Source organism: Lucilia cuprina, chromosome 4 (genome assembly GCF_022045245.1).
Source record: "Lucilia cuprina isolate Lc7/37 chromosome 4, ASM2204524v1, whole genome shotgun sequence".
NCBI classification, from domain to species: domain Eukaryota; kingdom Metazoa; phylum Arthropoda; class Insecta; order Diptera; family Calliphoridae; genus Lucilia; species Lucilia cuprina.
Window position 1 is genome coordinate 29165655 of NC_060952.1, and position 26696 is coordinate 29192350.

Sequence of the window (26696 nt, forward strand, 5' to 3'; positions counted from 1 at the left end):
TTACGCAATTATCCGGAAATTTATCCAAAATATTTAAAGTTTTTCACATAAACAAATGGCAGGCAATGTTTTAATTAAGATACACAATAAATCCAGTGGATTAGAAAAATAAAAATTTCCTTACACTCACAAAATCAAAAAATTCTAAAGAAATTATTGGAGGTGGAGCAATCATTAAATTTGCATAAATGAAAAAAAAAATATAATATTTTCTTTACACACGTTTACATTTTTCCTTAAATATAAATTGAAAAATTTTGCAAACATTTCAATTTAACACCGCAATCACGAACAAGGAAATAAATCCCTTACACGACTTTTAATAAATGTCTTAATATTACAAATTATTAAATTCACTGTGTTTTCTTTTTAGGGAAATTCAACATCTTTAAATTGCCGGTAATAAATTAAATTGTTTAATATTTGCCAACATGGTAGAAATATTTTATTGTTTACATTTTTAGCGTTTAATTTTCATCACTTTTTATTTAAGTTTTGTTTATGAAATTTAATTCTTAATTATTTATTTAAATAAATGTTAGAAACAAATTTGTTCTGTTTTTTTATTCTTTTTATTTTTCCGTTAACCGTTGTTACTCGTAACGTTTCTAAATTGATACTGATGTTACCGTTACAGCATTCCTTTCAGTTAAACAGTTTATTTTCGAAACAGTTTAGCTATTGTTGTCGTCCGTATTTTCACGCTGTCAACCAACCCACAGTTAAACACTTGAAATTGTTATGTTTTTTTTTTTTCTTTTGTTGAATTCATATTTGCTTCTACAATTTGTTTAAAGGAATGGTCGAATCAGCTGTTTTTGTATACGAAAGCATGAAGCTTTTTTATTACTATAAAGCTTTAGGAGAGTAATTTTATGAGAAAAAGCTTTTATTTGTTGACATTAAAATGCCGGCAACAGTGGGTATTGGAATAAAAAAAGGTGAAATATGTACATATTTTTTCACTATTTTCAAAAAATTGTATTACAGTTATAGTTATTAAGAATTTTTCTTATTATATTAACACCCCATTTTTATACCCTTCACCACTTTAGTGAGGAGAGTATGTTGGGTTTGTGCTGATGTTTGTAACATACAAAAATATTCGTCCTATACCGTCCTATACAGTATACCAATCGGCTTAGAATCGTTTTCTGAGTGGATTAAGCTTTATCCTTCCATCTGCCTGGCTGTCCATGTAAAACTTGTGAGCAACGTACATGTCGCAAATTTCAAGATAATTTGATGAAATTTGGTACACACTTTTTTGACGAAGCCTATTGAAAATGATAAAAATCGGTCCATTATTTTGCATAGCCTCCATAATCTCGCCTCTTTTAAATCCAGATATAATTTACCTGTAATTTCAAATATACACGCAGAGAAAAAACATAGTTCGACATGGTTACTATAACTAAACTATGTTCACTGTAACAATATATTGTTATCAAAAACATATAATTGTTATTTTAATTATATTTAAGCAATATTGTTGATACTGTAACCATTTTCATGTTCATGGCAATTATAAATTTGAGTATGATTCACTGAAAAATAATTATTTTTTCAATAACTAAGTAATGGTAACGACTAAACATATTAAACACTTGAAATTGTTATGTTTTTTTTTTTTTTTTTTTTCAATTCATATTTGCTTCTACAATTTGCTTAAAATGTTTCAACTTACAGATAACTATTATATGTTATGTTGCTATATGTTGTATAACCATTATATATTATGTTGTTATAAATAACCATTATATGTTTTGTTGTTCTAAGTCTATTACTACATCAACAAAACAACTTTAGCCACACACCTTATACACATATTATTTTGTGTGTGTGTTCTTTAAAGCGACAAAAAAAAGAGTTGAAATAATTCTCATTTGGTTTATAACATTATATGTATAAGTATTTAACTTTGTATAAAATAATGTAGTAATGTTTTTGGGAATCAAATTTAGATTTGTTAATCGGTTTGATTAATGAAGGTTTTTACTTTTTTAGAAACTGTAATTGTACTGATTCTGTAATCAAAATAAATTTGATTTCGAATACATATTTTTAACGATATTTTGATCACATTGGATCATAATATAGTCATGTAAAACAAACAATATTATGGTAAATAAAAAATATTATGATAAAATGTTTTAGCCGATTTTAACCATAATATGATATTTTAATATTGTTACAATACCCATAATATATTTAGACTACAATCATAATTTTAACCATAATATGTTGCTCTTAGAACATGGTTACCACAACCATGTGTTTTCTCTGCGTGTAGTTATCTTTTCAAAATCACGTTCAATATGTGTTCTAAAAATTTCAAGAAGCAACTTTTGAAGAACGAAAAATAACTAAAATTTTTAATTTTTTTTTCGCATCCATGCTATATTTTAAAGTTTAAAATATAGCATATAAAGTTTAAAATATAGCATATAAAGTTTAAAATATAGATAATAAAGTGTGTGTTTAAAATTTAAACACACACTTTATTATCTTTATAACACATAAACAGTGCAAGCTAGATTTAAGAAATCGAAAGGATGTTTAAGTATTTATTTATTTCCAGAAATTCACTGACTTCATTAATTTAAAATTAATTCATTTAATGTAAAAAACAAGATTTATATATTTTCAAACTTTTGAATTAGTATTTTCTATAATCTAGTTATTTCATAAGGATTTGTAACTAATTGCCAATAGCGTGTGTCTAATAAGAAATTAATTTGTGGTTTTAAGTAGTCGATATAATATCATTTTTTTAAAGAAATGTTGTTACATTACTAGAGTACTTCAAAATAATACAGATTGTAAGTATTATTCATTGAAAAGTAAGTAGTTATCTATGAACAACCCATTTCCGAGTTTTTGGGATGCTTCATTTTGTTTTGATGTCAACTTTCTCAATTTTTTTAATATTGAATTTTTAAATTAAATAATTTCTTCCACTATAAAACAAATATTTCTACTTTTGGTTTATTAATTTTTTACGACACTTTTTCCAAAAATTGTTTTTGTTATAAAGGCTGTTGCGCAAATCGAGTTTTCCGATTTAACGAACCCATATGTTGTCAGGCCTGTTCGTAAAATTTAAAAGTTCGTTATATGCAGTACTAAGTAAAACGTGGGTTTTTGGTAGGAAAATAATTAAAAATAGGTACATAAAATATTTTTTAAATGTATTTTATAAAAATTAATTCTTTTTTTTATAAAAGTAGCACAAAATTCCGAATCTTATATACCCACCTTCAAACCATATTTGTGTCGAATTTAATCGCTGTATTTTTAATTCTGTCATTAGCTTTAAAGTTATTTCTCGAAGTTCATCTCTATACTCGTATTTTTAAGCGACTAACAGAAGCATCAATAGCGGTGTAATTCGGCACAAACATGTTTTATGGGGACATAAATCTTTTCGTAGAATTTTATAAGGATCGGTTCATAATTGACCCTACCCCCCATATAAAGTCCTCTTCAGAAAATGACTTTGTCGCTCATAACTGGCTAAGAGAAGCATCAATAGCGGTGAAATTCGGCACAAACATGTTTTATGGTCTCATAAATCTCTTTGTAGAATTTTATAAGGATAATTGACCCTATACATAATTGACCCTATCCCACCTATAAGGTCCCTTTCAGAAAACGACTTTAATGCTCATATCTACCTTAAGAAGCATATATATAACAATAATATTCGACATATAAAAGTTTTATGGGAACTAAAATCATTTTCTTAAATTTTATGAGGATGAGTCCATTATTATCTAACCCCCTAATAAGGTGCCCTTTAGAGAACGAATTCAACGCTCATTACTACAAAATTCTACATACACAAGTTTCGTGCGAGCCAAAATCTCCCTATCAAATTTTATAAGGATCGATCCTTATTGAAAGTAAGAATGTCGGTTCACGTTTTCTCCTATCCCTATTATAATGCCCCCTTCAGAAAGTAACTTTATCGCTAGGAGATGTATCAATAGCGGTCAAATTCAACACAAACATGTTTAATGAGAACATAAATTTATGCTCATATCTGCTCATAACATATATATAAAGCAATAAAATTCGAGATAAAAAAGTTTTATAGGAAATAAAATCATTTTCATAAATTAAAAATTAAATTTAAAATGGATTTATAATTGACCTTACCAAGGTCCCCTTCTGAAAATGAATTTTGGACTTATTACTGACCCAAAAATGTGAGTACATCAGTAAAATTCTACATAAACATGAATGATTTGATGGTGGGTATATAAGATTCGGCATGGCCGAATATAACACTCTTACTTGTTTTTTTCTAAAATAATCTAGAAGCCTTAACTTAAAATATTTCAAATATATTTTTATTTTCTATTTGTTAAAAAATGTTTGAAATTTTTTAACAAATAGAAAATAAAATTACTTATACATTTTATACGAACGATATTAAAGATAATTTTTTTCATTTGATTTGATATTGAACTAAAACTGTTAGGCCCATTATCGCAATTTATGGCAATGACTATTTAATGCAGATAACTCGTTTTTAATTATTATACTTAATTTGAATAGGAAGAAACTTTATTTCCAAAAGTATTTTTATATTTATATTTTAGTTTTCTTATTGACATAGTAGAAAATTAAGAGAATGTTTGAAGCAAATTTACACAGAGTAGTTTGCCAGCAAAATGGATCCAAAGTTTTTTGGAAAGATCATAAATAAAATGAAGATTGATGCCTTTGTTTCTAAATCCTTCAATTCTACTTCATTTAAAGATAAAGTATAAAGAGATCGTTCGCCAACTTATCTTCCCGCTTACAAAAAAAAAAGAAAAACAAAAAATAAATTATTGACACTACTTATATTTATTGCCAATTTGTAATAATTGGTCTCAATATTCTGGCCTTGTTAAGATAACTTTAAAAATATCACAGGTCGACAAATTTTTCACCCTTAGACTGAGACGCACTGAAACCGAATCTGGCCTTAGAATATCTCTATCACATCTGAGATACGTGTCCTAAAATTTTAAAAATGTTTGACTGTTTTAAGACGTTATAACTGCTCGAAGACAACATTATTCTTAAATTGTTTTATATCATCCGAAAGTTCCTTCTGTTAGCTCTGAACTAAACGATCTGAAATGTTATCTTTATTTTCGAGATATCTTCAGTAAAGCTTTATAAAATAAAGACGAAATGAAAATTAAAATAATTTTTGTCAATTTATTCTTATATAAAGCTTTATGTGAAGATATTTTGAAAAAGAAAGAAGATATGTTGGATGTTAAACCCCCTATTCATTAAGATATTAATAGTTTATTTTAGATTTATTACACACATTTTTCATACAAAATTTGTACAATAAACCATAAATAACTTCATCATAAATGCCTAAATGAATATGGCGACAAGCCTTTATTTTAAAGATGACGGAATGGGCTGTCAAATGATACGCAGCATTTTTATGAAAAAAAGGCTACCCATTGCGTTTTTAAACTTCAGAATACGATATATCAAATTTCAGGTATGAAATTCTAAGGACAGATTTCGATTCAGCGGGACTCAGTCTTTTAGATATATTATACTTTGGTGTCCGGGTTAAAAATTTGTCGACCTGTGTAATTGATACAAAATACATATTTTAACACATAAAGAGTGTTTAAAAATGTTGAGTAACTTTTCATTGGTGTCATTTTGAATGTTTGTGTATAATAAATTAATTAAATTTATAAATTTACTTTAATTTAATTAACTTTATTTTACTCACACAATCAAATTTTACATTATTACTATATTAACACTAGGATGACATTGGAGACAAGTATTACCACAAATATAGAGTTAGATAAGTATTTACTACGATCGCAAATAGGGAGACAAGTAAGTAGTTTTGTTTGTGAACAAAAATAGCTATGAGGATACGTTCCCTGCGTTTATTATTCCTTCACAGAAACTATATATTTAGTAAAAATTTAAATATTGTTTGTAAGTCATTTTTTTTACTATTTCTAAGTAAAGCATTGAATGTATTTAAAATGTATAAGTAATTTTATTCTAATATTTAGTCTATTAAAATCCTCTTGAGATAAAAACATATTCTTATATTATTAAGAAAAAAAAAATAAGGCGAAGGCATAAAATGAAATACAAATATTTACACACAATTAATAATGTGACATTTATACCACACTTTCTTGTTAATATTTTATTTTACATTTTATTGAGAAAATGTTCTTGTCATAAGAAACACATGCAAACACACAGTCAGAAAAATATTAACAATAAACCTAGAAATAATAATAATAATCGACCAATAATAAATTACGACCATGTCTTGTAATAAAAACAACTTGTTTTATTATATATATATATATATATATATTATTATATATATATATATATATTATATATATATATATATATATATATATATATATATATATATATATATATATATATATATAATATATATATAATATATATATATATATTATATATAATATATATATATATATTTCTTTTATACAAATAAACTCAAACTACCGTGAAATATTATATTGCTAACAACTAGTGCCCAAACTATTAACAATTCTTTAGTTTCAGGCTGGTTGGGTTTAATTTAAACACACCATTCTACTAAGTGATTTAATCGAAGGCCTTTGAAGGTCTTAAGATTTAATGTTTAGTGGGTGTATGAAAGCATATGTGCGTTGCTTTTAATGCGATCGTATTTCACCAACCATTAAACAAATATTGATTACAAAATTTGATTGAAAATTGTCTGTGTGTATTTAATATGTTTGTCCATTGCGATAAGTGTGGAAGTGTTACCAATAATTCATTCTCTGTCAAATATTGAATGTACATAGTTTATAAGTTATGTGATTAGTATGAATGTCGAAGTGCTTTACGTGAGTACCTGGCATGTTGCCCAATTTTTCAACAACTGGGTGAGTAAAAAGTAAACAACTCGCCACTGGCCCTTTGTGTATTTTGTACATGGATTGAGCCGCTCCATATACAAGCACTTTGCTCGAGTACTTTAGCTATCTACTATCTGACCATTGCTGCCCCGTTGCTTAACTTTCGAGATGTTAAACATCACTACCGTGTGCAACCACGCAGATGGGATGGCCTCCGTTAATTTGGCACCAGCACCTAGAGACGTAACCGGTGGACCGAAGTACGAATCCGTCAAATAAGCCGAGGACTTTGTTCTTACTCACATGGACACACTGTGGCAATTCTGATATGAACAGAGTATACTCTGAACATTTCTGGACAAGAAAGGAAAATTCAATGGTATAATTTGTATATGATACCTTTCATGCATCACCATACAACCCAGCACATATCTCATTTATACGACACATTCATGAGAGAAAAACATACGACACATTTATTATAGGTAGACAGGTGGGTGAGGCTACATTAGTCCTTTAACTGTAGCTCACTCTTCGCGCGAATTTATGTTTTAACCACAGCTACCACTCCGAAGGAACCACATCCAACTGACCAGCCAGAACATAGTCTTGCGGGCAACTTCAACTTTGTAATGTAATTGTTTATGGGATATTTTTATATTCCACAAATATAAAAAGACAATTAATAACTGCTTTAATTCTTAGATAAATTGTTGTACGAATGTCTTTTAAAAACGATATTATTAATTTTTAATATAAATACTAATATTGCATCTTAATAGAAATTATTACTATCCAACAATAAGGTTACAGAGTATAGAATTATTAAATTGAAAACTAAAGTCGTTAAGTCGTTTTTAATAACAAATTGATGAAAATCTGTACAGATCATAAAAACAGTGTTAATTGCAAACTTTTATGAGTGAATGCACTGCAACATTAAGTATAAATATAAATTCAAGAAAAAAGTATAAATTAGGATGATAACCAAAATTAGGCTTTCACTACGTAGTAGCCAGAACGAAACTATTTTCAGTTTAAATTTTGGCGCTGAAACCTTCCGCGGTTTATGTTTTTTTCATACTCTACACCACTATAGTGGGGAGGGTATTATACGTTTGTGCTGATGTTTGTAACATACAAAAATATTGGTCCAATATACACCTTAAAGTATACCGATCGATTCAGAATCATTTTTTGAGTCGGTTAAGACATGTCGTTCCGTCCGTCCGTCTGTCCAGCAGGCTGGCTGTTCATGTAAACCTTATGCGCAAGGTACCTACAGGCCGCGGTAACATATTTTACTTGTAGGTTTATTTGTAAATAGTTCATACCTCGTAGAACAAAAAACAAGTGGTCTTTACTTAGATCCCACATTGCATGTTTACCGGAAAAGTAAAATGCTTGCTAATAAAGTAATTACGTACATACAATTCAATTGCAAGAATGAAAACATGCACAGGTTGCACATTTTATGAGAGTTTTGAATGCTTAAATGAAAATCCTTATTATGCTTTTATGTTCAATATTATAAACAATTAAAAAATAAATTTAAGAAGCAAAAAATTCCTTCTAGTAGATTATGCTTCACTTAGGTCCTTACATGTTAAATTTTATATTTCTATGTTCAATATCAAAAAAATACCATTTTAGGAACAAAAAAATATAAAAATATCGTCATTACAGAGAATCCAAAAGGTACCATTTGTAGAATGAAAAAAGTACTATAGAATCACCCACATTCTAGGTTATATATTTTATAAAATTCAACAAGTATCATTTGAGGGATAAAAAGTACTAAAAAGTTCTTTCTTAAAGAATTACAAGGATCGTGTATGTGTATTTTTTACGTGTATTGGATCATATTATAATACATACAATACTTGTGGAACGAAAAAGTACCAAAAATAGAATCACTTCTTCCATTTTGGAAAGTACTAATAAAAAGTATAATTCTTCCCTTTATGCCAAGGAATTAATATGCTTCTTCGAAAATTCAGTTTAAAAAGACTCCGTGCTCCACAGAAAAAATTCTTAAGAAAAAATAATTCAAAAAGTACTATTTGCTGAATTTATTCCTATATACACCTTAATACCCGACTTCCAAAATATCATCATGTATGTGAATAAATTAACAATTTTTAAAAAATTCTATAAATATTAACTTAATTTGTTTGAAAATCTTTTTGACCCTTTTTTCTCCTCGATAAAATAGCAAATATTTTTTTAAACGCAAGAAAAATACAATTTTCATCCGTTTATTCCAAAATTTTAAAAAGTGTGTCCAGTATATTTATTAATGTTAAATTATTAATACGTTTATTAATTGAAAAGTCCCCGTCCTAGCAAAAAAATGTTATTACATTCTGCCGCGTATAATTAACAAACAAATACAAAATAGTTACATTTATATTTATAAGTACAGTAAATTCGTCTTGTTTTTTATTATAAAAGAAATAAATAAAAGTTAATTAAATAAATAAGCAAATTTTTTCACATAAATAGGTTAAGAATAAATAACGCACTTTTTGTGTACTTACTAAAACAAATGACTTAAGAAACTAACCAACATTAAAGCAAAATTATTTGCCTGATTATAACCAATAATCGGAACCATCTTGCGAAATACGCGCACAAATCCACGGCGGACAAAACGATAGAACCAACGAAACATTGTGGTCTTTAGCTATTTAATGCGTTTGCTTATGGTGTCCAGGTAGTTGTAGCCATTGTAAGCCTTGCTCGTGCTCCAGTCTTTTGAATAGTAATTGCTGCCAACCTCATGAGGACCATTCCCAGCAGCGCTGTAATAGGAGCCAGGAAAGCTGCTGCCAACGAACTGGGAATAATCTGAATATGTGCATTATCATCCATGGAAAGGAAATCATTATGAGAGAAATGAAATTACATAGAAAATATTTACAATACAACACAATTTTCAATACAAACTTACCAGCCGGATCAGAATCGTAAACATGTGAATGATGTTGCACTAATTGTGGATGTATTTTACACAAAGTTTTAAACTTCAAATAATGTATCAGCCAGCCTACACCACCCACTAGTAGAACATTTAGGCCCAACACTCCCAGTAGTAAAGTCACAACAGTCATTTTTAAATGGGCAATTTTCATCAGTATTATTAGAGGTAATATAATCAACCATTTGCGTTTTCTTTTCTCGTGTAAACCACGTGATTCTGTATATAAGGATGTTAGAAAATGTAATTTATAAAGTTTAAAGATTTTGTCATTCTAAAATTGATGCTTCTGTTATAAAATTTTACCCATTTCTCCGGCGGAAATACGTGCTCCACTATCACTTGTCAACATCAATTGTATACCATGATTTTGTCCAAAGGTTTCAGCTGCACGTTTTAGAAATTTCACAATATGTGTTATTTCATTATCACCTTGAACAAATAAATCGATAAAATTGGAATTAGAGTTAATTTGGGCATATGTGTATAAACATATATTAGTAATATTTTAAATTAATGATGCGATTTTCTAGATTACTTTATATTTGCACTGAAATATTGGTTCTACATTTACCTTAAAGTATACCGATTGTATCAGAATCAGTCGATTAAAGTTTGTTATTTGATCTATCCTTCATACAACTGAACCTCCCAAAAACAACTTTCATGCTTATAGTTATAATAATAAAAAAAATTGCAAAACAATTTTTAAAAAAATTGCAAATAATTTGACCCGCGCGTTTAAATTCAGCACAAATAATTGATATATAAATATGAATTTATCCACCAAATTGATGGGGATAGGTCCATATTATTCCCCATATAAAGTCCTTTCCAAAAAATTTATTTTTAACAAAAAATTGCTTAAATATATCGGAGCCAAGAAATACGTATCAACTATTTTGATGAATTGGGATCATGGTTGAAGAAAACTGAAAATGGTTAAAATCCTTTTAACCATTTCCTTTTAACCATTTACCTGACTCCCATACAACAGGACTTTCCCATTTGGGCTTTTTAGCTCATAACTACTAAAAATATATACTACTATTTCTTCGTAAATAAGCACAGTTTCATATAAAACATAAATTACATTACCGACTTTTGTTAAGATCGGCAATTCACCCTGGCCCCATTCAAACTAATTTTTAAATCGTCCATATTTGAGTTATAACCATTAGTATCACAATGAATATAATGAATTTCATATGAAAGTAAAACCCACCTATAAAATAAATGAGAATGGGCCCATATCTTCTATCTGAAGTCTCTTTTACAATATTATGTTTTCATCAATAAAACGTTTAAATACATCCGAATAAAGGTAAAATTCGACGTAAATATTTTTTTGTACAAAAAACAAGTGTGAATGTATAGTCGGGCATGGCCGACCTTATGATACCATTTAGTATAATATGGATTATTTTTTTAAACAATAAAGCATTTAATTTTTTTATCTTATTCCGGAATATTTTTGCTTACTGTTATGTTATTAGTGTTTACAAGTGAATTTTGACCTTCAAGTCATTATAAAAGTTAAAATGATTTTCTAAAAGGTAGGGTCAATTATGGTCTTAAAATATAATTTTTTATTGAATACAACTAAATCGTACAAATATTTAACTAATTTATGACAATTTAATCGAGGGGCCACTTGTATGAAGCCTAGGTGCAATCGTAAACCTATATTTCTCATTTTCAATATAAAAAAACCTTGTCAATAGAAAATATTTATGCGAAATTTCAACAATCTTTCCTTGTAGTCCCTACCGTGATCGATCGGACGGGCATGAATGATTGCGCACAATTGGGACGAACGACGAATTTCGTATAGCACGACGAACTAGTCAACAATAATTCCTTGCGTAAATTCGTCGAATGGAACACAATCAAATTATTCGTAATGTTTCAAAATTTTTTTGTTCGAAATTGGGAAAAGTGAGTAAAAGGAACAAAAGTCATTTTTTTGTGAATCTCCGCAATTTTGAGATAATTTTAACAGCTTTAAAATTTATTGGAACATTATTTCGAAATTGGCCTCGAAAAGAACTAAAATTACATTTTTGTGAATATTCTTAATTTTGATATTATTTTAAAGCTTCAAATTTTTTCAAACATTACTTTGAATTTTCGAACTTATTTTTAAATATTCCAACATAGCATTGAAGTGTCATCAAGTGTACTCGAGACTGCCAAATTTCAGACAATTCTGGCAATCAGATCTGGTTTTAATGGCTTTAAAAATTTTTTAAACTTAAGTTTAAATTTTCGAAAATTTTATTTTTAGTTTTTAAGATTATTTTAAGAGCATAACAAATTTTTCGAGCATAACATCGATTTTTGGAATATAATTTCGAATATTCGAACATAATATTGTATTGTCATTAGCTGTTCTCACAACCGCCAAATTTCCCTTCCCCTCACTTCACTCCACAAAATAAACGGAAATTTGATATAATTGCTGATTTGGTTTGGTAAGAATCAGCACAAAAACAAATATAATATTCATAGTTATTAATGTTAAAACATATTTAATATTCATTAAAAAGTTAACTTATAAAGTTACTTTTAAATCCCTCAATTATGTATTTATTAAAGGATGTCAGATAAAATTAACTACAATTACTTATAAACTTTTCACTGCACTAAGTCAAGTCAAAACAAAAAAAATCCTTTAAAATATATATACTCTTTTTTATTCTAACCACTCACAATCACTTATTACCCACCTTCTAAACTGCGTGCATCATTAAAAACAACAATTTCATCGGCCGGCTGTTCCAATTGTATAAAACGTATTCGCCGCTTATCATCACGTAATTCACGTCCATACTCATTTGGAAAGTAACCCATACCATTCGTAGCCAATTTCCAAACAATTTTTGATGCTTTATATTTAATACACGACACCAGACTGCGATATTCAACGCAACGTTTTTGATTACGTGCCACATATTCATCGGTGTGCGTTAGCAAGGAACGACCGGACGAAGGACGTGATTTTTGATTAACCGTATTTGAGGTTTCATTAAATTCCGCCTTGGATGCCAATGATTTAGTAAGAATTTGTACGAATATTGTAAAAGTGATAATGGCAATAAAATTATAAGAATACGAGTTTGAGTATTTATTAAATAGATACGACATTATTTTTTATTTTTATTTAATGTTTTTTATATTTAACGGATAACAATGTGTCCGTTTATAAAGATGGATTTTATTATTTTAAGACGTTTGATAACCAGCAAGGAACACAAATAACAAATGGCATGAAAATTGTATGATCAACTTCTTTTATTATAAAAATCTTCACATGATTGTGTGTTAGATGAAATAGTAATGAGATTCATTTCGATGTGAGTATAGAAAATGTGTGACCAACGCAAAAAGTTTTAGCAAAAACTCAGAAATAAATTGTTCTTAGTCAAAACCCTATTTTTCGATGATAACTACTTACCATATGCATTACTTAGAAGTACTCTAGTAATGACTTTTTTATAATCTGAAATAAAAGTACTATAGTTTCGGCTTTGTAATTTTGCTTTTACATTTTATTTGGATTTTGGCTTGTAATAAACATAAATTTGGAGAAGAGGTGTTGTCTCGTCTAAGAAACTTATATATGTATGTCGTTTTTCATAGCTATACTGTTTGTTAAGCGTTAAAAGTATTTGCTATTTTAGCAAAGCAGTAGGGTTTTTTCATTATTAAAAAACACTTACTTAACAACTAGTGACCTCCGGTAGGTTAGTGGTTAGTATTCCAGTCTGGTAAACCGGAGGGGTGGGTTCGATACCTACCTGAGCCACTGGTTAAGGAGCGCACAACAGGCCCGATAAAGGCCTAGGTGTATTTATTCGGATTTGATGTATATTTGTACATCCTCCTCTCAAACTAACTAACTACTCAACAACTAATCTGTAAGATAAATTGCAACTACTTCTTTAATTCCCATTTGTAAGCGATCGTGGAAGTACTTGACTCCAATTTCAATGAGTCAAATACTAATAATGAAGTTGTGAAACACAGTTTTATTAGCATTTTAAATTATTACAATTCAATTTGAGTTAAAATGATGAAACTCCCGTTAGGTATATATATAAATGAATATCAAGCAATCATAAATATAGTTGGTCACATTGATCATGAACATTGTAATGAACAGACCAGTCAGCTAGCCAACATACAGAGCAAACACATTATGCTGCGAACACTAAACCATTATCCAAACACATTCATCCAGCATCCAGCTACAACTCTTTTGTTTTAACTCCATTGTTATACTCACAGTTCAGTTGGTTGATTGGACATACACTCAGTCAGTCTTCCAGTTTGTCTATCGGTTGGTTGACTAGTTGTTTTGCAGTTGTTAGTCGTACATTTTCATTATCATTTTACTTTTATTATATTGTTCATCTAAAGTGAATTTTCTGGGTCAGTAGTGAGAAAGAAATGATTTGTTTTTGTTTTCAAATAAGCGGCATTATATAAATTACAATGCTTTTATTTTCAATAGAGCAATAACAAATAATGGTAACACATAGAAAGAAAAAACTGAGGACAATAAATAGTTAAGAGGAGCAAATCATATGATACCAACCGACAAATATCCAACATTTAACGACATCCATATCACCTTTAAAATACCATGACACTGGTAAAACATCCGTTCCATCTATTCTATATATGTAATTAGTTGTGGTTTATTCGTAATAATAATTCCATTTGATTGTTTTTCAAAACAATGTAAGTTCACTATAAACAAAGTAACTAAAGAAGTAATACTGGTGTTGACGGATTGATTGGCCTGGAGTCAATACATCCTAAGAATTATGGTTATTAGACAGATAGTATATTTGTATGTGTGTGTGTGTTTATCTCAAATGTTTGTTCTTATAAAGATAAGAGTACTGGTAAAGAAAACACTTTATTACCTGCAATTACTTTAAATTTCATTCATTTGTTTCTTCAGATTACTCCACTAATATTTAGTTTCCATATCTTTCTCCCCTGTCGTATGATTACTGTCTTTAATATCCATCTGTCATATGTGATAATTGTTGTTGCTGTTGCAATAATTGCTATTGTGACTGAAAATCATTTTTTTCCATGATAACTCTTTTTTGTGTCTAGTCTGTACACACTGTAACATTTAGAACCCATGCGTTCATTATTAAATATTTCAATTCAAAATTCATATTTTCAACACGTTTTCTTTTAAAGTTAAAGCGAAAGTTTTATTTAGCCACTTTTTTCATATCTTATATTTTTACTTTTATATTTGTCGCTTTTATTTTTTTGAGGAAATGTGATTTTTTTAATAGATTTTAATTTACATTGTTTTAAACATTTCATAAATGTTTGAACATTTTGTTGATTAATTGATTTTTCAAATTAGTTATTAAAACAATTCAATAATTATTTATTAAATTGAAAGTTTTGCTACAATTATGAACAGGAAATTTGAAATGGAGATTATAGAAACATAGAAATAAAATTAAAGTTAATCGCTGAAAAATAATATAGTACACTGAACCTAAAATTTTCTAGATTGAACATTAAAAATAGCTAAGAGTAATTGATTTGAATATGATATAATTATATACCCACTCGACCAAATGCCCTAATTTTGAAATCTGATCAATTACACAGTTCTATAAAAAGTGTATTTTTTATACATTCAAATTTTCAAAATCATTATGGACTTTGGCAGAATGGACTTTGATATGGCATACAACATTTTATCATCGATTTTATTCTAAAAATCATAAACAGACACAAAATTTTCCTGAGAAAATTTCAAACATTTTTTTAAAAAATAGAAAATAAAAATATATTTGAAATATTTTAAGACAAGGCTTCTAGATTATGTTTGAAAAAATAAAAATTAAAAACTTCATACAATTTAGGAACTTATTCTTAAATATTATTAACTTTTATCAATGAAAGCAGTTCATAATATTTATGCTGAAACTTTTTTCTGTGTACACAAGCAACATACTATTATTTTACGTTTGTGCAAGCCTGTTGTGTAATGTATGAGGGTATTTCTTGTTTGTACAAATGTTTGATGTTTGTTTGTACAAAAATTAAAAAATTTTGAATTTTTGTCAAACCATTTGTATTGTTTATTTTCATTAATAATAAATTTAAAAAAAAATACATTTTTAAGAAAAATTGACATCTGTATCTTTGAAAGTCCACAAAAATTAGCCTTAACCCACAGTAAATTTTAAATAATTTTTTTTGTCAACAGAGTTTTTCAATTTTATGATTTTTCTCCCTTTTCATTGCAATTTGATGTCAAACTCATACATTTTGAGTTGAATGGATTAGAATTTTACAGAAAAATAAAGTAAACAGATCAGAATTTTGTTAAAAAAATAATTAAAATTAGTTTTTAATTTAATTTTAATAAGCTTAAATATTGGTGTACTCACCTGGGTACAATGGAACTACCCATGCGTATTTTTTCGTATATCTTAATTATCTATTTTAGAAGGCTTGTAGGTGCTACTGATTATCTTTATAATAAAATCAGTTCACATTTATATTTTTCCATTCTTTTTCCAAATATTGCCAAGAAATGGATGAAAAAGCAAATGGATGAAAAAGCAAATGGATGAAAAGCAATGGATGTAAAGCAATTAATTTATTTTAGCACAAATATAATAACAGAGAATTTCAATTCATTTCGAAAATTAAAAAAATTTTGTATAAAAATCAAGAAAAAAAGTTTGTTGAAGAAATCGATGAAATAAGGTCTGGAAAAAATTTTGATACATTCAAAACATTTCTATGACGATTCTTTCATACTAATTTTTTTAAGCAAAAATTTCACAGAAAATAATTATTTTCTGTCTATGTTTAAAATAATGAGTTAAAATGTTAATGAAAAAGTAATAAACGAGATTTTTTAGTATTTTAACTCATTATAATTTTTTTGGTATATATAATTTTTTTGGTTTAAACAAATTTTAGATTTTTTAAAAATGTACTTATTTTTTAAATATTAAGAAATTCCGAATTCTGCCGTTTTTTAATTCCGAATCCATGTATCCATAAACTTTAATATTCAATGCATTTGACAAACATTATTAAAATTTACAAGCATTAATAAGTACATATGTATGAAAGTACGTCTATTAAAAACTATTCCAAGTAGTATTTTCATTAACTAATATTGAATGAATAAAATTTATTAATTATTATTGATGTTTATGCTGTTCATAATTACAAATACCAGCAAACTGAATGGACTTGTTATAATTCCTCTTATAACTGGCGAATGAAATAAATTGGAATTCATGAATTGTATTTTTTTACAACAAAATAAAAACCGGCACAATTAAATCATTTTCGTTTTTATGTTTAGTTTTGTTTCAAAACAAACATTTAATTGTCTTAAAACACTATATATATTTTTCACATACATTATTACGATTGTGTATAAAGACTTACCTCCGTATTCCATAAGATATTAAACGCTTATTTTAAGTTTATTATATACATTTTCCATGCAAAATTCCTACAATAAACCATGAATAACTTTATTAAGCATTTATGAATATGGGTACAGTCTAGTAACAATCGTCTGTCATCTGAAATGTATTTAACGAATGTCATTGTTAGTTATAAAGATATCTAAAAGAATAATTTCACAAAATCAAAAAATAAATTTTTAGTACCGTACACCAATTTAGTAGGGATGGTGTATTTGGATTTGGGCTGATGTTTAAGAGGTATTGATCTTATACCAATCAGTTTAGAATCATTATACGCTACACCACTATAGTTGGGAGGGTATTATACGTTTGTGCTAATGTTTGTAACACACAAAAGTATTGTTTCAATAAAGTATACCGATCGATTCAGTCTCATTTTTGAGTCGATTAAGACATGTCCGTCCATCTGTCCGGCTGGCCATGTAAACCTTTTGCTCAAGGTAAAGGCCGCAATTTTCAATATAATTTGATGAAATTTGGACCAAGCATGTTTTTTGGCACAGGGACGAAAAAATGGTTGAAATCGGTCTATTATTTCACCTAGCCCCCATACAACCGTACCTCTCGATTTGGGCTTTTTATGTCATAATTACGCCAAATATAATATTATCTCTCTAAAAATTGACACAAATAAGTTTTATATAAGTATAAATGACACTGTAGATTTTCGTAATGATCGGCCCTAGCCCCCATACAAATCCCCCTTCAAAAAATGTCTTAAACGTCTAAAATTGACTTGTAAACATTTGTATCGCATTGAAACTCAACAAAAGAAACTGTTATTTTAAATTATACCCTTTTCCCAAATTTAATGAGGGTCGGCCCATGTTTGACCTATATTCTACATAAAGCCTCATTTAGAAAATTTTGTTTTTTATCAATAAATTGCATAAATACTTTGGAATTAAGGTGAAATTCAACATAAAAGTTTATTTATGAAATATAAAAATTTTAAAAACATACTCATGGTGTAGGGTAATGGTCGACCATGAACGACTATACTTTCTTACTTGTTTTTTGTATCGATTTAGCAATGTCCATCCCTCGTTCTACCAATTCGAAACTAAATATACAAATATTAATGTGTTTATGTCAAATAATAAAAAAAATATATTTAAATTAAAGAAAATTAAAAAAATATATATTTTTTTAAAGAAATTAAAAAATATTTTTTGCTATGTTATATATAGAACCACATGATACAGATGTTTACTAAATAAATTAAAAAGGCATCATTCCTTTAGTTCACTGTACTTTTCAATATCAATGTTGGACATGATTTTGCTTTTGTTAATAATATTTTTCTATCTTGTACTTACATCTTAACACATTAATCTTGGAGTAAAAACAAACTAAATTTCTCTGATTGATTGCGTTATTAAAAAAAGAATATAGTTTCTTACCAATAATAATTTATTTTCGTTTTTTATTCGATTTATTACTTTATTGTTAGTTATTTTGTTACATTGAATTCATATTAAGATTTGTGAAAAATACTTGTGAATCGAGTAAAAATTAAATGAATTCGCTTTCTATATTTAATGGAAAATAATTTGCGTAAGAGAAAATCGTGTACAAAGTTTAAAGAAATAAAAAAATCCATGTGTATAGAAGAGTAAATTAAGTCAATAAAAATATTTTTAAGCATTTTATTATGTATGGAAAAGATAAAAGACAATTAAATATGATTTTATAACTTAACAGAGAAATCCACTCTTAATAATTTAAAGTAAGCCACTACTAAACTTCTTATATGTAACGCTTTACTAGGTTTCTATATATCCAACAATCGATTTTCTGAAATTCGACTAGGATAAAAAGAATCAAAATAAAAAATAAATTAAAATGGTATAAAACTTTTTCCGATTTTAAAAGTTTCCACTGAAAATGATTTAAAGTTTTTGATATTTACTCTTGACACATTTAAAATTTGTTAATACAAAATCGGCAAAGTTTGATATAAACATGTGGTATTTCTTGGCCAACGACTTTATACAGACCCCTAGTTATCAGAAATGCATATAATGTATCATAAAACCTTGACTTTTTGATTGATTAAGATTCAAACTAAAAAAAATTATAATCACAATTATTTAAGATATTTAAACAAATAAGACAAACCTATATATTTTTAAATATGCTTTTTTAAAGATCTAGCAAAGTTTGCTTAATCCGAATTATGCCCTCACGCAGAGAAAAAACATGGTTCGGCATGGTTAGGACAACTATTCTATGTTTTTTGTAACAATATTTTATTGTCATAACCAAACAATTGTTATTTTATTGAACTTCATCAATATTTTAGTTACTGAAAACATTTATATGTTTATGACAGTTATAAATTTGAGAATGATTCTCTGAAAAATAATTATTTTTACAACAAATAAATAATGATAATTATGTAAACATATTATATTTTTTAGAATCATTTAAACTATCAAATAACCATTAAAAGGTAGGATTTTACACGTTTATCCATATAATGTTTAAGATATAAGTAAAATACGTTTACTATTAAAAATATTTTGTTATCGCCAATTTTCTATCAGTTGTATGGTTTATCCGTACTAGGTCGGATTAAATAAATTGTTAAACAAACGCAGTGTTAAAATAATTGTGAAAAATAAATAATATCTAATAATATAATAGGAAATAATAGAAATATAAAATACATAAAATAGTGTACATAAAAAATTAATAATTAAAAAAATTATATTGTTGGCATGAAAGTGTGGATATATATTTTTATGGGAATATCAGTGCTTGGAAGTTTTGTGTTTGAAAATTAACAAATAATTACATTTTACGCTGAGTACATTAAATTAACTACATTATGTTTAAAATGTAACCATAACATGGTTACTTGAAGACATGTGACTACTTGTAACCATAATATGGTTACTTGAAACAATAATATGATTACTTGAAGTCATTATATGATTACATGAAACCATAATGTGGTTGCTTGAAACTACAATATGGTGCTACAACATCACATTATGATTAATAAAACTGTATTATGATGAAATATTGGACTATATTTAATCATAATATGATAGAATATTATACTAATAATGATCATAATATGATATATCTTGATAGAAAAAATGATCATAATATGTTTTAACTTTAACCATAATTCTAACCATAATATGTTGCTCTTAGATTATGGTTACCACAACTATATTTTTTCTCTGCGTGCTATCACTGCGTGGTATCCAGTAGTATTCTAATCAAGACTCAGGTTATTTTGGCGCGAAAATCTTTCGCGGACAATCGAATATATCTCGTATATATCGATTTTTTATGTGTAACACAAAATATCATTCCTCTAACCTATTTAAAGTATTCCAATGGGCTCCTGAGTAGGTTAAGCATTTTTTGCGATAATTGGACAAATACTATTCTCTTATTTTAGAATGAAGCCTATGGAAAATTGTTGAAATCCATTATTTCATTACAAGTGTACCCTTTGAATAGGCTTTGGGATACATATGTTATTCTGTTATTTTGATAAAAAAATTTAGGAATTTTAATTTTCATTGGCTAAAAGTGTCTACAATTAAATTATCTTAAATTTTTTAAGAGACCATTACGAAAACATTTTGAACAGTCATAGCTTAAATACTAGTATAGTGATAAGAATCAACATAAGCCATACCCCAATTTTTTTTTTTTTTTTTGGAATCAAAACATATATACCGAATTTTATGAGAATTCCTAAATAGTTGACACTATCACCATATTCAACCTCCTACAATATATCAGTTTATAGTTAATTACATATATAGAATTAAAACAAGTAATATTTCTATATTCGGCTGTGCCGAATCTTATATACCCTTCACCAAGTATGTTTTAAAAAACAGTTTTTATTTATTTTGTATCTCTGCACACATGTCACACATAACATACACACAAACAAATATAAACTGTAGCAGAAAGAAATATTAACCGTTGTACTGTACTACCACCATCAAACTGTATTACCACCCTCAAACAAATATGAGCTATATTACCAACATATTACTGTTTTATCTTCTTGAATATATATATTTAAACACTTACCTTCGTGAGAACAGAACAGCATCCAAACATACAAAAAAAATACACAGCTGAATAAAACCAAATACATCTCCACACGCACATGTACATCTTTATCCAATTCACAGTGTTGTTGTTGCTTTTTTAACAAAGCATAAACAAAATATGGCTTTTTTGATGCAATTTTCAGAGGTTGTCTCGGATTTTTGCTCATATCTCCGTTATTTATAGACCGATTTTGCTGATTTTAAATAGCGATCTTCTCGAAAGCATGTCTAACTGAATTATTTAAGATTCGGATCTTGCCGATATCTGGGGACCTCTAAAAACTGATTTCAACAGACAGACGGACAGTCGGACATGGCTTATTCGACTCCGCTATCTATAAGGACCCAGAATATATAATATATACTTTATAGGGTCGGAAAATTATATTATAGAAATTACAAACGGAATGACAAACTTATATATACCCTTCTCACGAAGGTGAAGGGTATAAAAAGAGTATACACATATTTCTTAAATATGGGGAGCACTATTCAAAAGACCTTATTATATAAAGTGCTTAGACTTTTATATAACCCTACATTTTTAATAAACATACTTACTGTTGTAGAGAATTATCTGCTAGATCATCCGTGACTATCGATATATTCCTGAAAATTTAAAACCTTTATTTTTTCGTTTATATTAAAGGACTGCACAAGTCTTTTTATCATTATTTTAAATTTTTATAACATCTACGACCATTTATATTTCTTAGTCAAAATATTTACGTTTTGTTTAATAATTATTATTTAAATATTACTTTCACACTCTATTAAAAATTCTTATTTGAAAAGTTTACTTTATTTGCGTTGCCAAATTCAAGCTATTGGTTGTTTTCTCTACTATAATTTCCCATTGGCTGAGTTGTATTTCATTTTTTCCAATAATAACTTATACGCCGTTGATTTTTTTAGTATCAGCTGACGCCGTATATTATTTTTGCTGGCGCAGATCTCTAATGACATCTCACAAAGTAGTGGTAGAAAAAAGAAGAAAAAATCCTAGAAAAAAATAATTTTTATTATAGTGAACAAGAAAAAACTGAATTTTTATTAATTATCGTAAATAAATACGGGGAAAAATTAGTAATTAAGTGAAGTTTGCAAAATATATCAAAGTTTGGTGATAAAAACCATTATTAAATAAGGTAATATATAATTTTAATATTGTACATAAAATTAGTTGTTGACATTCTTGGTCTAAAACAAAATGGAAACTCCCATTAAATAAAGAAAAATCAAGAAAATGAGAATGTGTAATAAAATGCAATTGTTGCTATTTTAATTAATTAATAAAAGTCTTATAGTTTTTACTAATTAAACTGAAACAAAATGTTTGTGTTTTTTTTAGGCCAATCTAATCTTAATTGAAATTAAGAAAATGTCTCAAGGTGCTGGTACTGCTGGCACACCATCAGCTCTACAAAATGGATTTAACAAAGTTTTTATTCAACGAGATTACAGTGAAGGTACTGCTGTTAAATTTCATACTAGATTACCCAGTGAATTGGAAGGCTTGGTAAGTGTTTTTGTATTTTACTTTTTTATCTTTATTCATAAATGTACCTATTTTATGAAGAACATCTTTCGCATTGTTTTCGCATGCCAAATAATTGCTTATATTTTTTATTTTCCCCAATATACCTATTTAGGTAATGCTTAGTAAAGTTTGTTGATGGTTTATTTTAGGAATTTTGTTTAATAAACCTAACTTATAAGTTTGATAACTATATATCTATTTATGAATACGGAGTTTAGTCTGCATTTGTGGGATTAATTTTAACTAAAAGTACAAATATTATAATTACCTTTTATAGGTATTTAATAATTAGTTCGAAACATATCGCAGGGGAGAAAAATCTATATGTTTACAGTTAGCATAAATTGTTTGATTTAAATTAATAAATATAGAAGTTCTAAGCAATCGGCTAGGCTTAAATAAAGTTGTCTGTTACTTGAAATACCTACACATTATTTGCAAGAAGAAACAAAAACTTCATAGACTCAAAAAATTGAAAGTACCTATATTAATTGACAAAATAATTATTGATACTCTTATCAACTATAAGATCGGTTGAACTTATTTAATTATACCCATTATTGGAAAAATTTTTTCATAAACTGACAAAATAAGTTTTCCACAAAAATTTCCTTGCTACATTTCTAATTATTTATCACAATAGATCAACAATGGAAAAGCTTTTAAAATTATGTTCAATTATCCGATTATTATTTGGTACACAGATTCCAAAATGCCGAAAAGTCGTACCATTCTTCTCTGAATTTCATTCCTGTTATTTATTAATTCCTTAAGTTTATTTTTACTAATTTTTTAGATTTTATTGATAATTCTATTATACAATAAAAATAATTTTATAACAATATATTTACATTTTTATTAAAAATCTCTTCTATAAGAGCACTCAATCATAAATTGACTAAAATTGGATTTCACTAGGTGATTGTTATTCTAAAGTATATTTTGATGATGCAGTTTTTTTAATTATAATTTGTTCAGTTTCGAAACGTTTGTTGGATTGGATAGGGGAAATCTTTAATTTTCATTTGAGGTGTATAGCAAGTTAAAAAAAATCAACATTTCTTTCAAATATTATTTGAATGTTTAAAATGTAAAGGTTTTTACAGATTTTATCTTTAATTACAACAAAATAACCAACCAAAAAGCTTTTATAGTTTCAATTTTCCTTTAATAAACAAATTATAATTTCTTTCATTTATTAAACACATCTAAATTTTCACCTGCACGCAATCACTTTATATAGATATTTTAATGTCATACACATCCATGTAACACTTCTTTATTGTACGGTTAAAATAAAATAGATTTTAAAACCCCCATTAATTACAGATTGAACGACATGTTTTTGAGTCTACAATAAACAGACTAAATGAATTTTTTGCGGAGGCCGAAAAAGGTTCATGCAGTACCTATTGCGAGGGCTGTATTGGTTGTATCACGGCATATTTGGTTTATATGTGCTCGGAAACGCACTATGAAAAAGTAAGATTACAAAACAAAAAATAACTCATAAAGACATTAATAATATAATAAAACAAAATATATATTAAAATTTTAGACTCTGCGTAAAATATCTAAATATATAGCTTCCCAAAATGAACGCATTTATCATCCAAAAGGTTTACAAATCATAGATCCTACCTATCGTGGTTTACGTGTTATAGAAATAACAATTTTAGATCGTCCTGGACGAACGTGACTTCCGCTTTCACACTCAACCGAAGAGTTTTTTATGTAATACTTAAAGAAAAACTATAATAGTTAAACAACGGATCTTTATTTCCAAAAAAGTTTAATTTAAATGTGTTATATTAAAAATTTTCTTAAGAAATATTACTTTGTTTGGTTGACTGGTAATTAAAATATTTAATTTTAAATTCAGTTCTAAATTTGTTTAGCTATAAAATTATATTGTTTTGAACTACAGTAAAACATTTTCTAAATTATTTACATAAACTCAAAAATTTTAACGTAGGAGAACAAAGTTTGAATTGTATCCTCTAAAATACTTGGCAGATTTAAACGATTTCAGTAAATTTAATATAGTATTTAATCAGACAAAACCTGTAAATCTAGCGAGTGGTAAATTTAACCAAATTTGTGTAGAAATTAAAAAAGTAAAGAAAAAAGTATTTAACTTTTATCAATAAAAATAATAACTGAAATTAACAAATGACAAAGTCAACTTATTAAGAAAACTATAAAATAAAACACATTAAAAACTGTTGAAATGCAAAAGAATCTTTTTGAAATAAAAAATCCTTAATTTCATAGAAATGTAAGTTTAAATGTAAGCTTTTTGGTAAAACCTATAAATAAATATGCATTTTTTTCATCCCAAAAACAAATACACTTAAAGTTAAAACAAATCTATAGTTATATTAGTTTAATACTTAATTTATTAGTTCATATTTCTAATTAAATATATATATGAAAACTTACCACATTATAACATTAATTCCCATATAATAAAAATCACCTTGAAATATTTGTAAAAACGATACAACGTGCTAAATAAAAACATCATCATCAAAATCATCTCAATAAAATATATAAAATCTTTTTAATTTTTTATAGTAATTTTTACTAAATTAAAAAAAAAAACAACAATATAAAATATTGTAATATTAATGATAATCTAGATGTTATAAGTTCTGAAAAAAATTACATACAATTGTCTTTTAACAGATCTATAGAATTAATTGAAATATTTTACCAAAGAAAGCCCTATAAATGGTAAAATATTTTGAGTAATAATTAAATTAAATAACCGAAGCATGTTTGTGAAAATAAAATAGTATTGAATAAAAACATATTAATAAACGTAAAAAAAATAAACAGAAAACCATACATAGTCAGTAGAATGAATGAATAAAATATTTATTAAACAAATAATTCATTATGAAAATGAGTTTTATATTACTATTGATTTTATGTTTTGACAATCTTATATCAATACATTTTTTTTGCAGTTATTTCATAGTTATAAATTAAAATTATGTTAAAAATGCATATTTTGTGAAAGGTGAGTTATAGGTTTATAATATTACACTAAATTTGGGAATTTGTAACCGATTATGGCCAAGGTTTGTTTTAGAAATAAATTAAATTAAAAATATATAAAAGTTAAGTCAACTTTGAATTTTAATTGCTAATTACGTTACCTTGTTCGGAAAATTTTGAAAAAAATATACAATAGTTTTCGCATATTCTTACTTAGTTCAGTAAAACAACTACTCGCTTTAAAGAATTTTATAAAAAATAAACATTAATATGAATTAAATGTAATTAGGCAACTTCCTCTATAAAAGCTTTGGTCAATTATGTACAGAATTCTACGGAGTCTGACAAATCCATTTCTTTATATCATAAAATTTGGTACATGCAGTAAATTTCATCATCGTGATACTAGCATTTATAGGCGAATTATAAAATATATTTTCTAAGAGCGATCTTGTCGAATAAATAAATCATCTTAATATTTAAACACAACACCGTGAAGATCTTTATTCACTAGACCAACTTTGTCTAGTTATTTTTAAAATTGACCAAGATACATAGACTTAATTATTAATTATTATTAATGAAAACTGCATCACAATGTTTTTGGAAAGTAATCGATAACTTATGAAAAAGCTGTATTCTGAGCAAATAATATTATTT

The 26696-nt window shown here is 27.0% G+C and overlaps 3 protein-coding genes across 8 annotated transcripts in view; 1 reads left to right on the top strand and 2 right to left on the bottom strand.

Annotated features, from left to right (window-relative positions):
- The window catches only part of LOC111677552 (neuropeptide F receptor), a 49933-nt gene extending 49265 nt beyond the window's left edge, over positions 1-668 (bottom strand). Inside the window, exon 1 of one of the 4 annotated variants that reach the window (XM_046950368.1) lies at positions 223-668. The gene's annotated coding sequence lies outside the window, so the exon portion shown is untranslated. The remainder of the gene's footprint in view (positions 1-222) is intronic. The other 3 variants (XM_046950366.1, XM_046950364.1, XM_046950367.1) reach the window with 3 other exon arrangements.
- The window catches only part of LOC111677556 (golgin subfamily A member 7), a 141287-nt gene extending 115906 nt beyond the window's left edge, over positions 1-25381 (top strand). Inside the window, exons 1-4 of one of the 2 annotated variants that reach the window (XM_023438700.2) lie at positions 22449-22641; positions 22845-23012; positions 24363-24515; positions 24592-25381. In XM_023438700.2, the coding sequence (XP_023294468.1) occupies positions 22875-23012; positions 24363-24515; positions 24592-24732 (432 nt within the window). In that variant the 5' untranslated portion in view covers positions 22449-22641; positions 22845-22874 and the 3' untranslated portion in view covers positions 24733-25381. Of the gene's footprint in view, positions 1-22448; positions 22642-22844; positions 23013-24362; positions 24516-24591 lie in introns of those variants that run through there. The other variant, XM_046950372.1, reaches the window with a different exon arrangement.
- Positions 9319-13122, bottom strand: LOC111677551. Of its 2 annotated transcripts, none has more exons than XM_046950369.1 (4): positions 12627-13122; positions 10204-10329; positions 9871-10116; positions 9319-9802 (listed from the first exon to the last, which is right to left on the bottom strand). In XM_046950369.1, the coding sequence occupies exons 1-4, from the start codon at positions 13042-13044 to the stop codon at positions 9621-9623; spliced, it is 972 nt and encodes a 323-aa protein (XP_046806325.1). In that variant the 5' UTR covers positions 13045-13122; the 3' UTR covers positions 9319-9620. The 2 variants fall into 2 exon arrangements, with proteins under 2 accessions (XP_046806325.1, XP_023294460.2); XM_023438692.2 differs by having other exon boundaries at positions 9319-9767; positions 12627-13109.
- Positions 25382-26696: the final 1315 nt, after the last annotated feature.